This window comes from Gallus gallus, chromosome 27 (genome assembly GCF_016699485.2).
Source record: "Gallus gallus isolate bGalGal1 chromosome 27, bGalGal1.mat.broiler.GRCg7b, whole genome shotgun sequence".
Classification (NCBI taxonomy): domain Eukaryota; kingdom Metazoa; phylum Chordata; class Aves; order Galliformes; family Phasianidae; genus Gallus; species Gallus gallus.
The window spans coordinates 4233916-4247206 of record NC_052558.1 but is presented as its reverse complement, the minus strand read 5'-3'; the positions used below and the strand labels follow the sequence as shown (position 1 = coordinate 4247206).

General features: G+C 65.9%; 3 protein-coding genes across 7 annotated transcripts; 1 reads left to right on the top strand and 2 right to left on the bottom strand.

Annotated features, from left to right (window-relative positions):
• Positions 1–1299: 1299 nt before the first annotated feature.
• On the bottom strand, positions 1300–4725 carry RDH8L1 (retinol dehydrogenase 8 like 1). The gene is made up of 6 exons (XM_003642807.4): positions 4536–4725; positions 4300–4461; positions 3776–3955; positions 3612–3705; positions 3358–3541; positions 1300–2727 (listed from the first exon to the last, which is right to left on the bottom strand). Exons 1-6 carry the CDS (start codon positions 4630–4632, stop codon positions 2488–2490), a joined length of 957 nt encoding a protein of 318 aa, XP_003642855.2. The 5' UTR covers positions 4633–4725; the 3' UTR covers positions 1300–2487.
• A 197-nt stretch (positions 4726–4922) lies between these two features.
• Positions 4923–10589, bottom strand: GRB7 (growth factor receptor bound protein 7). 5 transcript variants are annotated; one of them, XM_004948595.4, is made up of 15 exons: positions 10517–10589; positions 8469–8613; positions 8244–8388; positions 8007–8163; positions 7807–7928; positions 7652–7729; positions 7249–7386; positions 7064–7174; positions 6846–6944; positions 6554–6634; positions 6351–6467; positions 6212–6272; positions 6012–6099; positions 5600–5693; positions 4923–5529 (listed from the first exon to the last, which is right to left on the bottom strand). In XM_004948595.4, the coding sequence occupies exons 1-15, from the start codon at positions 10560–10562 to the stop codon at positions 5383–5385; spliced, it is 1629 nt and encodes a 542-aa protein (XP_004948652.2). In that variant the 5' UTR covers positions 10563–10589; the 3' UTR covers positions 4923–5382. The 5 variants fall into 5 exon arrangements, with proteins under 5 accessions (XP_004948652.2, XP_046760460.1, XP_004948653.2 ...); XM_046904504.1 differs by having other exon boundaries at positions 6212–6269; XM_004948596.4 differs by having other exon boundaries at positions 6351–6464.
• Positions 10590–11425: 836 nt separating this feature from the next.
• MIEN1 (migration and invasion enhancer 1) lies at positions 11426–13252 on the top strand. Its single transcript, XM_015299544.3, has 4 exons — positions 11426–11655; positions 11818–11915; positions 12263–12339; positions 12439–13252. The coding sequence occupies exons 1-4, from the start codon at positions 11441–11443 to the stop codon at positions 12520–12522; spliced, it is 474 nt and encodes a 157-aa protein (XP_015155030.2). The 5' UTR covers positions 11426–11440; the 3' UTR covers positions 12523–13252.
• The last annotated feature ends 39 nt before the right edge of the window (positions 13253–13291 follow it).

Sequence of the window (13291 nt, the reverse complement as noted above, 5' to 3'; positions counted from 1 at the left end):
CCATTTCTCTGCCGTGTCCGGGAAAACAGGAAAAAAACACTGCACTGAACCAGACAGAGCAGAGCAGAGTGTGGGCAGCTGGTGTCACCTTCCCTTCCATGTCCCACAGCCACAGGGGTGTCCCTGCCTCGGCTCCTCCCTACAGAAGTGCTGCTTTAATGCGTAAAACCCCCTCAGCCCACACCCCAAAGCCCTTAGAAGCCCCAGATGTTCAGTTGGTGTTATGACAGAGAGATCCCTATCGCCCACTGTGCTGTAGTGGTGATAGAGCAGAGGGGAACTCGTTTCCCCCATTGTGTTGAAACTCACTCCACGGTGCATGAAACGTCCCCCCCTCCAGCTGTGGGGCTGCGTCTGGGGGGTGTGGGGGTCCACAGCACCTCATCCTGTAGGTCCCTGCTCTCCGGTGTCTCCCCAGGACCCACAGCTCTGTGCTGCCCCATTGTGACCTTCCCAGCTCCCCAAAGCCGTGGGGCGATGGGGTTTGAGCCCCAGCCCTGTGTTGTCTCTGGGGTGAAGCCACGTGCGCAGTGCCGTGGTGGGGGCAGTGGGTACACGTCCCGCCCCGTGCCCCCATTGCTGCCCCGGTGCCAGCAGGGTTATATCTGGCCCCACATTTGCATTGCGGCGAGCCGGCGCACCTGGGCCACCAGAGCAGCCCTCGGGGGAGTGAGGGCACCGGGGGCTGGGGGGGCTGGCAATTGTCACACGCGGGGACAGGAAAGTCCCGGCAGGCGCTTGTTTATAGCAGAGCTGCTCCCCCTGGGGCACAGCCTGCACCCGGGGAGCTCGGGCAGGATGGGGAAGGTGCTCCTTAGCTGTGACTTTGTCTCCCCAGTGGTGCACCCCGCGGCAGCTCCCCATCTGCCCTTCCTGCTGCTTGGTTCCCCCTTCCTACAGCAGCTGGAGGGGGAAGCCAACGGACCCCCAAAGCTCTGCGGCATCGGGGCTGATCCATCCCCCCGCCCTGAGGAGCAGCCTCACCGCTGCTTCCATCGGGCTGGGGGCATCGTGGGGATCCTGCCCTCCCCCTGCCCCGTTCCTCACGGTTGTGGCTTTGTGCTGGGCCCCCCCCCGTGCTGCTCCCTGGGCTGGGTGCAGCCCCCCCCCGTCTCTGTCCCCTGGAGCGGAGAAAGTTAGTCAAATCTTCAGAAACCGCAGCAGGGGGGGCTGTGTCTGCATCGCAGGCTTTGATGTCACCCCTGCACGTCCCACAGGTGCTGCTCAGTTGCCATAGCCACGGGAGGGGAGGGGGGGGGGGGGGGGGGGCGTTGTCCCCACGGCCGCTTTGTCATTAACTTGTGCAAGACACGAGGGGAATCATGCAAAAATATTTCCTTCTCCATCCTGTCCTCAAAGCACCCAGAGCCAACGGGGGTGGGGAGGCCACGTGCGTGGCACGGGCAAGGGCACGGCGCTGGTGCATGGAGCACAGTGTTGGTGCATGCTGTCAGTGCTGCAGCTGCCGTCAGCTTCTCGTGCATGGGGTGGGGGTCCTGGAGCAGGGCTGGGGGGCTTCACCGTGGGCCCAGCAGCAGTGTCACCTGTGCATCCCTGCAGCAGGAAGTGCAGTGGGAGCCAGGAAGGTTTCTGAGAAGCGGTGCTGACCCGTGCGGGGCCTCCCTGTGGTTTCCCCCTGCTCTCACCTCCTGGCACAGTCACGCCACATGCTCACCAGTGCGCAGCTCAGGACGGGCAGCTCCGGCTGCTCCCCCCCACCAGCACCCCTCTGGGAGCCCCTGGGTGATGCGGGGCGCTGGGACCCCCTGGCACACCCAGCAGCCCCTGCTCCTGGCGCTTGGTTTGTTTCTGTCCTGCACTCACTGCGCACACTGCACCCAGCGCTCATCCTGCCGTGCACTCTGTGCTCAGACTTCCCCATGCAACCCCCGCCAACCCCTGCGCCGTGCATCCACCCTGCACCCCGGGGACTCCATGTGCACCCCGTGCACCCAGCTCCCACCTCTACACCACAGCTCCTGCACCAGCGCTGCAGCTGATCCAGCAGTGCCCCGTGTCCCCTCCATGCTGCCCTGGTGTTGTGGGGCTCCACACGGAGCTGTGGGGGGGACACACATTGCTGACCAACCTGACGTGTTGCCAGCTGGGTGCATTGCTGACCTGGTGCATTGCTGCTAACCCGATGCATTGCCGACCTGGTGCATTTCCAGCCCCGCATCAGAGGCTCGGAGAAGGATGCTGGGGGGGGCTGTGGCACTGCATGCCCACGGATGGAGGAGCCGGGGGGGGGGGTGCAGCTGACAGCCCTTCCCAGCCCTGTCACGGCCGCTGCGCTCTCGGAGGAAGCCGCTGCGCTCTTTCACCCGGCGCTGTTAAAAATACCGCTCCCGATTTTAATACCGCTGCTATTTTGGGTGCTATTTCGGGCTGGGAGCAGGAAGTGAAACCGCACAGCTCCCAGCCCCGCTCACCCCTCGCAGCCCCCCTGGGCCACCCCCGGCCGAATCCCATCCAGGGTAAACGGGTCTATTTGAAGCCCAGCAGCCGTGCGCCCGCCTTCACCTTCTGGGCCTTCCAGCGCAGCAGGCGGATGGCGCGCAGCCCGAACCGCAGCACGGCGCCGTATTTGAACACCAGTTTGTAGAAGGCCTCGGTCATGAGCGCACCGCTGGGGTCGGCGTGCTTCAGCGCGGCCATGGGTGTGTACGCCGCGTTGGTCTGGTGCCGGAAGGGCGGCCGGGCTGCCTCGATCACCCGCAGTGTGTGCTGCACACGAGGACGTTACGGTCCCCCTTCCCGTCCCCATTCCCAGCCCCTCGTACCCATCCCATCATCTCCGTCCCCGTCCTCATTTCCGTGCCATTCACATTCTCATGCCCATTCTATTCCCACCCTCATCCGCATCATCTCCATCCTATCCCCGTCCCATTTCCACCAATTTTCCACCACCATTCCATCCCCATCACATCCCCTTTCCCACCCCACTCCCACCCACATCTCTGTACCGTTTCCATTCCCATCCTCGTCCCCATCCTTTACAGCCCTACCCTACGGCCATCCCATTCCCACCCAAATTTCCATCGCCATCCTATTCCCACATCTATCCCATCCCCATCCCCATTCCCTTCCCATCCTCACCTCCATCCCCATCCTATCCCCATCCCATTCCCACCCACGTTTCCGTTCCAATTCCCATTCTCATCCCCATGTCCATCCCACCACCATCCATCCTCACCACATCCCCATCCCATCCCCATCCCACTTCGGGGGATTTTGGGGAGCAGGAGAAAGGATTCAACACGGGAGGTGCCAGCGCCCAACTGCTGCTCCTCATTAGTGCTAACTGAGCTCTCCTGTGTCCTCCCATCCCATCCCACCCCGCAGCTCCTCCATCACCTCCGCGATGTCCTCAGGGCTCTGCCCCAGGCTGGCAAAGACGTCCCTGGAGTTGCGCAGGTAGAGGTCGGTGAAGATGGCGGCGGTCTCAGGGTCGGTCTGTGAGTAGTCGGCGCGCTCAGCCTCCTCGTACACCTTGGCCTCAAACTCGGTGGTCACCGGCCCCGGCTCCACCAGGCTGATGCTGCAGGGGGCGATGCTGAGGACGATGGTGGCTGAACCCCCCCACACCGCCCCCCCAGCCCCGCACTCACGCCACATTGAAGCGCAGTGCCTGGACCACCAGGCTCTCACAGAAGCCCTCCACGGCGAACTTGGAGGCGGCGTAGACGTCGTTGAAGACGATGCCTGGGTGAGGAGCGGCGGTTGGGGGTGTGCAGGGTGAGGACCCCCCCCCCAGCGCCCCGTCCCCCCATACCCTGCAGCCCCATCACGCTGCTGATGACCACGATGTGGCCGCTGCGACGGCGCTTCATGTCAGGCAAAACCTCCTTCACCAGACGCACCAACCCGAAGAAGTTGGTGTCCATCAGCCCCTGCATGGCCGCCAGGCTCTGGCACTCCAGTGGCCCAATCATCCCCACGCCGGCATTGCTGACTGTGGGGTGCAAGGGGGGTAAAGGCAGGACCTTGGCATAAAGGTGTGGGATGGGGGCTCCCCAGGGAATGGGGGTCCTTGGCACAAAGGGACCGTGGTGTGCCTCGCATGGAGTGTCCCCAGCGGGGACCCCAGGGGTTCCTGGTGCACGGGGTGGCCCTGGCATGGAGGGTCCCCAGTGCCACGTGGGGGGAGGGTCCTCAGCATGGGATGTCCCCATTGTGTGGGGTATGTAACCCACACGCAGAATGCTCCTGGTGCATGGGGTGACCCCAGCATGGCGTGTCCCTCAGCCCGGGCTCCATGCGTGGGGTGCTGCAGGGCCACGCAGGGATGTGGCTCACCCAGGACATCAACGCGGCGCCCGGGGATGCTGTCGAGGCAGGCGCGGATGGACGCCTCATCGCACACATCCAACTGCTTCACCTCCAGCGTCCGGCCCAACGCTGACCCCGCTGCCTCCACCAGCGCTCCGCTGCGGGACACGTTCCTCATTGTGGCGATGACTGAGGGGGGCACAGGAGGGATCAGCCCCCCGCCCTCCCTGTCCGTACCGCCGGGACCCCCCTGCTCTGCTCACCTCGGAAGCGGCGCTGCTTGTCCCGTGCCAGGCGCACCGCCAGCGCCAGCCCGATGCCGGATGAGCAGCCGGTGATCAGCACGGTGCGGGGAGCCATGGCCACGGCCTCACCACCCACCCCATGGCTTTAATAGCTGCTGGCCCCCAAATCCCAGCCCTAATCCCCCCTCCCCACTAATCCTCCCCGGCTCTGGGATTTGCGGGGCCGCGTGGCTGAGCTGCACGTGGTGCACAGAGGGGCCTTTGTGCGGCGCCGGAGGGCACTGCGGGGACGTGGTGGTGCAGGGGTGCTGCTGCCATGCAATGGGGCTGACCCCCACATCCCCCCCCCACTCCCCCCCCCCGCCCGGTAGGAGGATGGCTTTGGAAAGGGGGAGAAACGGGAGCTCTGAAAAAATAACGTTTATTCTCACTTTGTATAAAACACATCACAGTTCGACTGGCCTTGGGGGAGCATAGGGAAGTGTGGTGGGGACCCCAAGCCCCGCATCCTCCTGATGGGGAGGGGGGCATCTCCACGAGCCCCCTGGAGATGGGGCGGAGGGGTCTGCAGCCATGACCCTGTGAGAATGGAGGGGCTGGCGCTGGGGGGGACAAAGTGCAAGAGTGTGAGGGGCCACAGCAGCGGGGTGTGGGGTGAGCCCCCCTCGTCCCTGCGCGCACTGCTGCGAGCGGTGCCCTTGTGTGCTGGCAGGGCTGTGCCGTGTTGGCTGTGTCGAGCTGTGCCAGCGCTGCTGCACGGTGCCGAGCTGTGCCAACCTATGCCAGCAATGCCGTGCCAAGCTGTGCCAATTTCTGCCGGCAATGCCATGCTGAGCCGCGCCAAGCCGCGCCGGCAGCGCCAGCCTCATAGGGCCACGCAGGTGCAGTAGTGCCGCAGCTTGCAGGGCAGGATGCCGCGGTTGATCTGGTGGAACTCCACGAGCTGGATGAGGTCAGCGAAGCGGGTCTGTCCGTCGTCCATGGTGAAGTAGAGCCGCCCCTCCTCCTCACTCTGCCAGGCAGGTGAGCGTCAGGCCCGGCTGTGCTCCCCCCCATCCCCCTCCCACAGCCATGGCACTCACCGGCAGGATGAGATAGTGCTTGACTTTCTGCAGGTGGCACAGGGACAGCACGAAGCCCTTGGGGTTGCGCTGACTCTCCCGCACCAGGAACACACTGCGAGCCCCAGAGCAGAGTCACCCCAAAGCCCCGAGGGGCCCTGTGTGACCCCTACGTCCCCCTCCACCTCACGAACCTATCCCCCCCCATCCCCCAGGCTCCAGGACCTTCCTATACCCCCTGCGACCCCTCTATGAACTGTGGAACCCCATGATTCCAGGGGCCGTGTGCACCCCAGGGGTCCCTGATCCCCTCTACGACCCCCCCTTCCATACCCATCCACCACCCCCTGTTCCATACCCATCCACCCCCCCCCGTTCCATACCCATCCACCACCCCCCGTTCCATACCCATCCACCACCCCCCGTTCCATACCCATCCACCAGCCCCTGGCGGCCAATGAGCTGCTGGGTGTCCTCCCGCGAGATGCGCCCGTGGAACCACGGCTGGGTGCGATGGATGGCTGCAGGGAGAGGGGACGGTCATCAAGACGGGACCCCCACCCACTCCGGGCAGGGACCCCCAAGTTGGGGCTGTCCATGCTCCTGTGCTCCTGCCCTATGGGCGCTGCTCACCAGCACTGAGCGGGGAGCTCTGGCAGGCGGCAGGCAGGCTGTACCGGTGCGTCGTCTTCTTCTGGCCATGCAAGGAGAATAGCAGAGTGAGCACACGCCGAGGGGGGGTCCCACTCCCAGCCCGTGCCCCCCCACTCACCCTCCAGGCCTGCGCCTCCTCCAGCACTGCTGTCAGCACCTCGCTGGGGTTCTCAATCACCCTCCCCGTGCACCCCGAGAAGTCCATGGCCACCAGCGCGCTGTCTGACACGCTCTGCTGTGGGGACAGTGACAGCGAGCTGAGGGGAGTGGGGGGCACCCCATGGATCGGGGCTGCACCTGGAGGGGGTGGGGGGCACTCACCAGTGGTGTTGGGGTGATCCAGGGGTGCTGGCTCAGGCGTGCCTGCGCTTGCTGGTAGTTGCGGTAGAGCTGCATGCCATACTGGGGGTGTCCCAGGGGGGAGTGGTGGTGTGAATACCCCTCGCTGTCTCCCCAGTGCCTCCCAGTACACTTCAGCATCCCCCAGCCTCACCCACTGCCCCCCAGCGCCCCACCAGCACCCCTCCAACATCCCTGAGTGTCCCACCAGCTTCTCTTCAGCATCACTCCAGTGCCTCCCAGTGCCTCCCAGTGCCCTCCAGCTGGGGCTCACCTTGAAGAGGCGGAATGCTGCCATCCAGCAGGTCCGACTCTGTTCATCCTCACTGCAGAGCAGCTTCAGGCCCTTCACCCCACTGCGCACCTTGTAGGGCTGCGGGGCAAAGCCGGATTCATCACAGAGCAGCCCACCAGACCCCCCCACGACTCTGACACCCCTTGGTGGGCAAAGACCCCATGCAGAGCTGGGTAGGGTGCCCAGAAGGGACGCACCTTGATGCAGAACCCGAACTCGGTGGGTGTCCCATAGTGCTTCTTGCCCTGTGTCACGTAGTAGATGTTGGACTCGGTGAGGTCAGCGAAGTACTGCAGGTGCCGGGGGTCCTGGGGCCAGGGAGGGGGCATCAGGGGCTGCCCCCACTGACTCCAGGCTCGGGGTGCCCTTGGCTGCACCTCACCTTGGATGTGCCCTTGGTGGAGTAGTAGAGCCCCGAGCGGCGCAGGGAGAAGTAGAAACGCTTCCAGACCTTGCGGCTGGCCTCGCGCAGCTGCAGGAAGCCCTGCACCTCGGGGCAGCTCCCAGAGTTCAGGAAGTTCTGGGGGGAGACAGGGGCTGAGGGGCAGCCAGGCACTGCAGGGCCTCATGGCATGGTTCGGTCCCCACAGCAAAGTTGGGTCCCAGTGTCACGTTTGGGTCCCCATGGCATTGTAAAGCACATGGAGTGACCGAGTCCCCATGTCATGGTAGGGTTCGCATGGCACCACTGGGTCCCTTTGTCATGGTAGGGTTCCCACGGCACCATTGGGTCCCCGTTGCTTTGTTGAGTGCTCACGGAGCCTCCGAGCTCAGTGCCACCGTACCTGGATGAGCTCCGAGTGCGCCATGCTCTTGTTTGCCTCCAGACAACTGGACACCATCACCTCAGGGAAGAGGGACTGCTGGGGAGAACAGGTGGGTCAGGGGCCACCCCTGGCTCTCCATGGGGCGAAGGGGCCCTGCAGTGTGGCTCACGTACCGCGCTGCTCTTGAAGAGTTCATACTTGGCGAAGTTCTTGCGGAAGACGAAGCGGCTGTCGGCACCGAGGGGCCACGCGCTCTGCACCTCCACCACCGACTCGTGGTCCTCCAGGCAGCGCTCTGCAGGGACAGGGGCTCAGTGGGGGCTGTGCTGTGCTGTGCCGTGCCGTGCCGTGCCGTGCTGTGCCGTGGGCTCACCCAGTGCCAGGTGCTGGTGCAGCTCCACCAGGGCCCAGCTGTGGTCGTGCAGTGCGTGCGTCCTCTGCACCAGCATCTCGCACAGCTGCCGCGCCGTTGTGCCCGCTGACACCTCCAGCGAGCGGCACGACCCGTCCTCGCTGAACACCTTCACCAGCTGTGGGACCACGGTGGGTCAGGGCCCCGTTATCCTGCAGGGGATCCCAGGAGCCCCCAGACCCACCACTGGGCACTCACGTGGCAGGCGCCTTCACGGGGGGGTCCCTGCCCGCCGGGGAGGCTGCTGAGGATGGGCGAATTGGAAGGGCTGCAGAGCTCGGGGAAGGGGTTGGGGATGTTGGGCAGCGATGAGGCACGCGGCTCCTCCTCTGACACCGTCCGGCTGTGGGGCAGAAACGGACTGAGCCCCCCGCCCGCCCCCCAGCCCACCCCACACCGCAGGGCTGAGCCCGTCGCACCCACCTGGTGCTGTGGATGAAGAGGGGCTGCGAGCGGCGCAGGTCGGTGGCGGGCGGCCCCTCGCCCACATCCCCCTCCTGCTCCACGCTGCCCAACCCGGGGGGGTCCCGGATGCCGCTCTGCTGGGCCCCCCCGTCCATGGCATCATCTGAGGGGCAGAGAACGGGGGCTGCAGCTGAATCCCACCCAGCACCCACCTCAGTGGGATTTCACTGGCGCTCAGATGAGTGGTGTGAGTCAGTGTGGGGGTGACTCAGCACCGCTCCACCTGCCCCTCCTGGCACCCCCGGCTCCCCCTGGCTCCTGCCCACCCCTGGGGGCTGCATGCTGCCTGTGCTGCCATCCTCAGCCCAAAGACTTGGCACTGCAGTGAAGGGCACAACTCCATATGAGACAATGGAGAATCTCCCACGCCTTCATTTCCTACGTGGGAAGAACTACGGTGCTGCAGCATCACCAGTGGGAGATCGGCGGTGCCAAGGTGGTGGGCGAGGAGGGCTGAACTGAGCCAAACTGGGCTGAGACCACCCGAGTGGGCTGAACCGGGCTGGGCCGAAGTGGGCCAAGCTGGGATGTGCCGAGCTGGGCTGCGCCGGGGTGAACTGTGCCGTGTTGTGCCGGGATGAGCCGCGCCGCGAGCAGTGCGTCGGCAGAACCGTCATCACAGCGCGGTACGGCCCAGCCCAGCCACCTCCTCGGGTCCGGACAAACCAGTTCTGGAAGCCGCTCCCAACTCCACCTCACCATGCTGGCATCCGCGCCGCGCCGGGGCCGGGGGCGAGGAGACGGAGACCGCCGTGGGAACGGCCCCCCGCCGCGCCACGCCGCCCTCGCCCACGGCCCCACTGCCCGCTGCCAGCACCCACACGCGCAGGGGACACGGGGACACGGCGGTGCTCCAGGGGACCCCCGTGGCTCGGCACGGATCGGCACGGCGTGGCGCGGCGCGGTGTGGATTGGCATGGCCTGGCACGGCGCGGCACACACTGCCCAGGACAAGCAGAAGCAAGCAAAGCCCGGCGCGGCGGTGCGGCCGTCTGGCACGCGGCACACGTAACGCACACACGCGTGTGGCACTGCGCCGTGCCGGTGGCAATCGGGGTTAATCATTCACTCCGTCCCCACTTCCCGATGGCGATGGTGTGGGATCCAAGTCCACGGCCAGGAGGGCGCCGGGGCTCTGCCCGCGTGGTGCCGCAGCGCCGTGGCACTGAGATGTACACAGTCCCCATCCCTGTCCCTGTCCCATCCCCGTTCCCATCCCAGCCCCATCCCACTGCTCTGTCCCCTCACCCCCAAACCCCGCCAGCTCTGGGTGCTGTGGGCTTGGTGTCCCTGCCCGGTCCTCGTGAAGGTGTGAGGGGTGGGTGGGGTGTGGATGGGGACCCCACGGAGCCCCACCACCGGCAGCCCCTCACCGTGGCCTCGGGTTACCCTGACCTGGTGGCTGCGGTGGGGTGGTGACAGCAATGGGGGACACGGAGTATCCCTGGGGTCTGGGACAAAGAGAGGGCCTTGGGGCTATGGGGTAGGGGGAGCAGGGCCACCAGGGATAAGGAAAAGGGTGCCAGGACTGTGAGGCAGGAAGATGGGGTGACTGTGCTGTATCCCATAGGGCCAACGGAGTCAAGGATTGGTTCCAAGGGCCACTACAGTTATGGGACAACGTTCCCGAGGTCATTGGTTTTAAGGGATGGGGTCTGAGGGCCACCAGGGTTAAAGGGACAGGATCCCAGGGCCACCAGGAGGAAAGGGTGGGATCCCAGGGCCACCAACGCTATAGGGCACAGTTCCCAGGGCCACCGGGGCTGTGGGATGGGGTCGGAGGGTCACCAAGGCTATAGGGCCGGGGTCCCACGGGCTGCGGGTGAGGGCCTGGTGGGTGCCGGTGCCACAGAACTGGGATTCCTGTGGCTGTGGGGCGTTGGCGGCAGAGGAGGAAGAAGAGGAGCCGGGAGGAAGACGGGAGGAAAAGGGCCAGGATGGGGGGGATGGGAGCAGCACCTGGTGGTCCCACAGCACAGGGACCCCCACCCCAACCCCGCTCCTACCTGCAGCGCTCGCTGCTTCCTGCCGCCCTCCCGCCGGACCGGGCATTCCTGTTTTTCCCCGGCTTTATCTACCTGCGCCAGCGCCCGCCCCCGCCTGACATCACAGCACCGGGGCGGCCGCAGCCCCACGATGGCCCCCACCCCGCGATGGGACCACCCCAGCTGCGGTCCCAACGGGGATGGGGAGTTTCCCACAATGCCATGGGGTGACCCCGAGGCCGGCCAGGATGTGGGTGGGATGCAGGGTGGGGGGATGCCATCCCCTGCCCTCCTCTGCCCTATGGGGCGGCCAGACAAGGAGTGGAGTGGGACCCTCTCAGTGGGAGCCATGTGGGGGGGGGCGGAGTGGGGATGGGGGTCCCCAGTGGCGTCTATGGGGGTCTCCTGCGTGATATGTGGGGCACGCATGGCTGGAGATGCACTGAGGGTGCCCGTGGGGTCTCCATGGGGGATTTGGGGTCCCCGTGGGGCCCAGAGTGTCCCCGTGGGTCTGAGGGACTGCCCCATAGGAGGCATAGTTGATCCCTGTGGGGTGCTGGGGGTCCCCTAAGGGTCATCGAGTCTTCAGAGGGGGTCCCCACGGGCATCCCTCCACGGAGCATCCCGAGGGCCCCGTGGGAGTCCCGTGGGGGTCCCGTGAGGGTCCCGTGGGGATCCTTCGGGGCTGTGGGCTGTGTGTCACACCGTGGGGGTCCCACGGCAGGGAGGTCTGCAGGGGTCCCACAGGTGCAGTGCAGGCTCTGTGGTTCTGAGCACATCCCCGTGGGCCTGTGGGACTCCCGGAGGGTCTCCGTGTCCCCAGGGGGGTCTCTCGGTATCCCCGCGAGGTCTCCCGGTGCCCCCACGGGTCTCTGCGTGCCCCACGCTCCGCAGGAGGCAATGGGCCGCCCCGGCGCTATGCGTTCCTCCCACCAGCAGAGGGCGATGGCGCAACGGGAGCGGAGCAGACGAGAGGGCCGTGCAGCGCGGCCGGAAGTTCCGTGTCACGTGGCAGCACCCGGAAGCGGCGGCAGGCGGGCGGCCATGAGTAGCGGCGGCGGTAACGGAGCGGCGGCCGTTGGGACCGAGACTGAGGCCGGTGACGGTTTTGGTTCCGATTCCGGTTCGGAGCGGCGGGTCCACATCATGGTGGAGTACTGGTGAGGGCCCCGCCGCCTCGGGGGGAGCACGGAGGGGCTCTGAGGGGCGGCGGCGGCGGCGGCGGCGCTGGGAGGGAACGAAGGAGCGCGGGGAGCTCCGGGCGGGATGTGGGGCTGCGGGTCGGGGAGGGGCGCAGCTTTTGGGTTCACTCCCACCCGCAGCGAACCCTGCGGCTTCGGGGCCACCTACGAGGAGCTGGCGAGCGCCGTGCGGGAGGAATACCCCGACATCGAGATCGAGTCCCGCCTGGGGGGCACCGGTGAGCTCCGGGGGGGCGGCTGAGGGGTCTCCGGGGAGGCTCTGGGTGTTCCCGTGGGAGTAGGGGTGTGTGTGTGTGTGCGTGTCCTCCATGGTGCTGCCCTGACTCTCAGCCCCATCTGCTGGGGGGCGCTGGGACTGATCCCGTTCCGACCTGGCCCAGAGGTCGGGGGGTGGTGGGGTGGGGGTCGTACCTCACTCCCTGAGCGCTGGACGTGGTGGGGTGACCTCAGCCCCCTATCTTTTCCCTTGGGGTGCAGAGGCCCCGGGACCCCTCCAGCCCCATCCTGCTGTGGGCGGTGGTTTGGCACGGTGGGGGCACAGCTTATGGCTCCCTCTGTTTACAAGGTGCCTTTGAGATTGAGATCAACGGGCAGCTGGTCTTCTCCAAGCTGGAGAACGGAGGCTTTCCCTACGAGAAGGACGTGAGTACCCAGCCTGGAGCCTCCGGGGCTGTGTGAGGGGTGGGGGCTCAGCTCTGTGGGGCAGCTGAGAGCCACACGTGTGCCCCCCCATCTCCACAGCTGATCGAAGCGATCCGCAGAGCCAGGAATGGGGAACCGCTGGAGAAGATCACCAACAGCCGCCCCCCCTGCACCATCCTGTAGCCCTGCGCCCGGTGGGGGTCTCCTGTCCCCTCAGCACCCCGTGCTTCACTGCTCCCCGGTAACTTCCTGCACCCCTGGGGACGTTGGGGGGAATGCAGGAGCATAAGGAGGGGAGCTGCCATGGTGCTGGTGTCACTGGTCCAGCTCTGCCCATGCCCTGAGGCCACGTCCACACCGTGCATGGGTTGTAACTGTGGCACTTACCTGCCTGCTCCCCTCCTGCCCCTCCCTCCAGCAGCAGCACGGGGGGGGGGGCTCTCATTCTCAGCCCCTGGGGGGTTTGGGGCACTGCACAGCCCCACTGCCCCCTGATCTGTGAGGCCAGTGAACGCCCAGCCCAACCTGACCGTCAGAGGGGACGCGGCGGCTTCACAGCTCCCAAAGGTTTATGCAGAGGAACGTAAACTTGAGTGTGGTTCGTTAATGATTACAGCTTCTCTGATCACTGTTTAAACAGGTACGAGGGCAGCAGGGACCGGCCGGCCATGGGAACCCCTGTTTGGCTCTGTCCCCACAGCCCTGGGGTTCGTTTAATGGCCATGAGCTTCCCCTGCTGCCCCGTTCCCAGGCTCCCGGCTCTCACCCTCCCCACGTAATGACTCTGCCCTTTACTACAGGGCAGCTGAGCCCAGGGCAGCGTGGCAGAGCCGAGGTGGCCGTCCCCTATTTATTATGTACTGTCTGTAAGCCCCACGGCCCGGTGCTGAATAAAGGATGGAGGAAAACAGTGCTCCCCTTCCCCTGTGTCCCTGGAGAGTGTGGTGGGGAC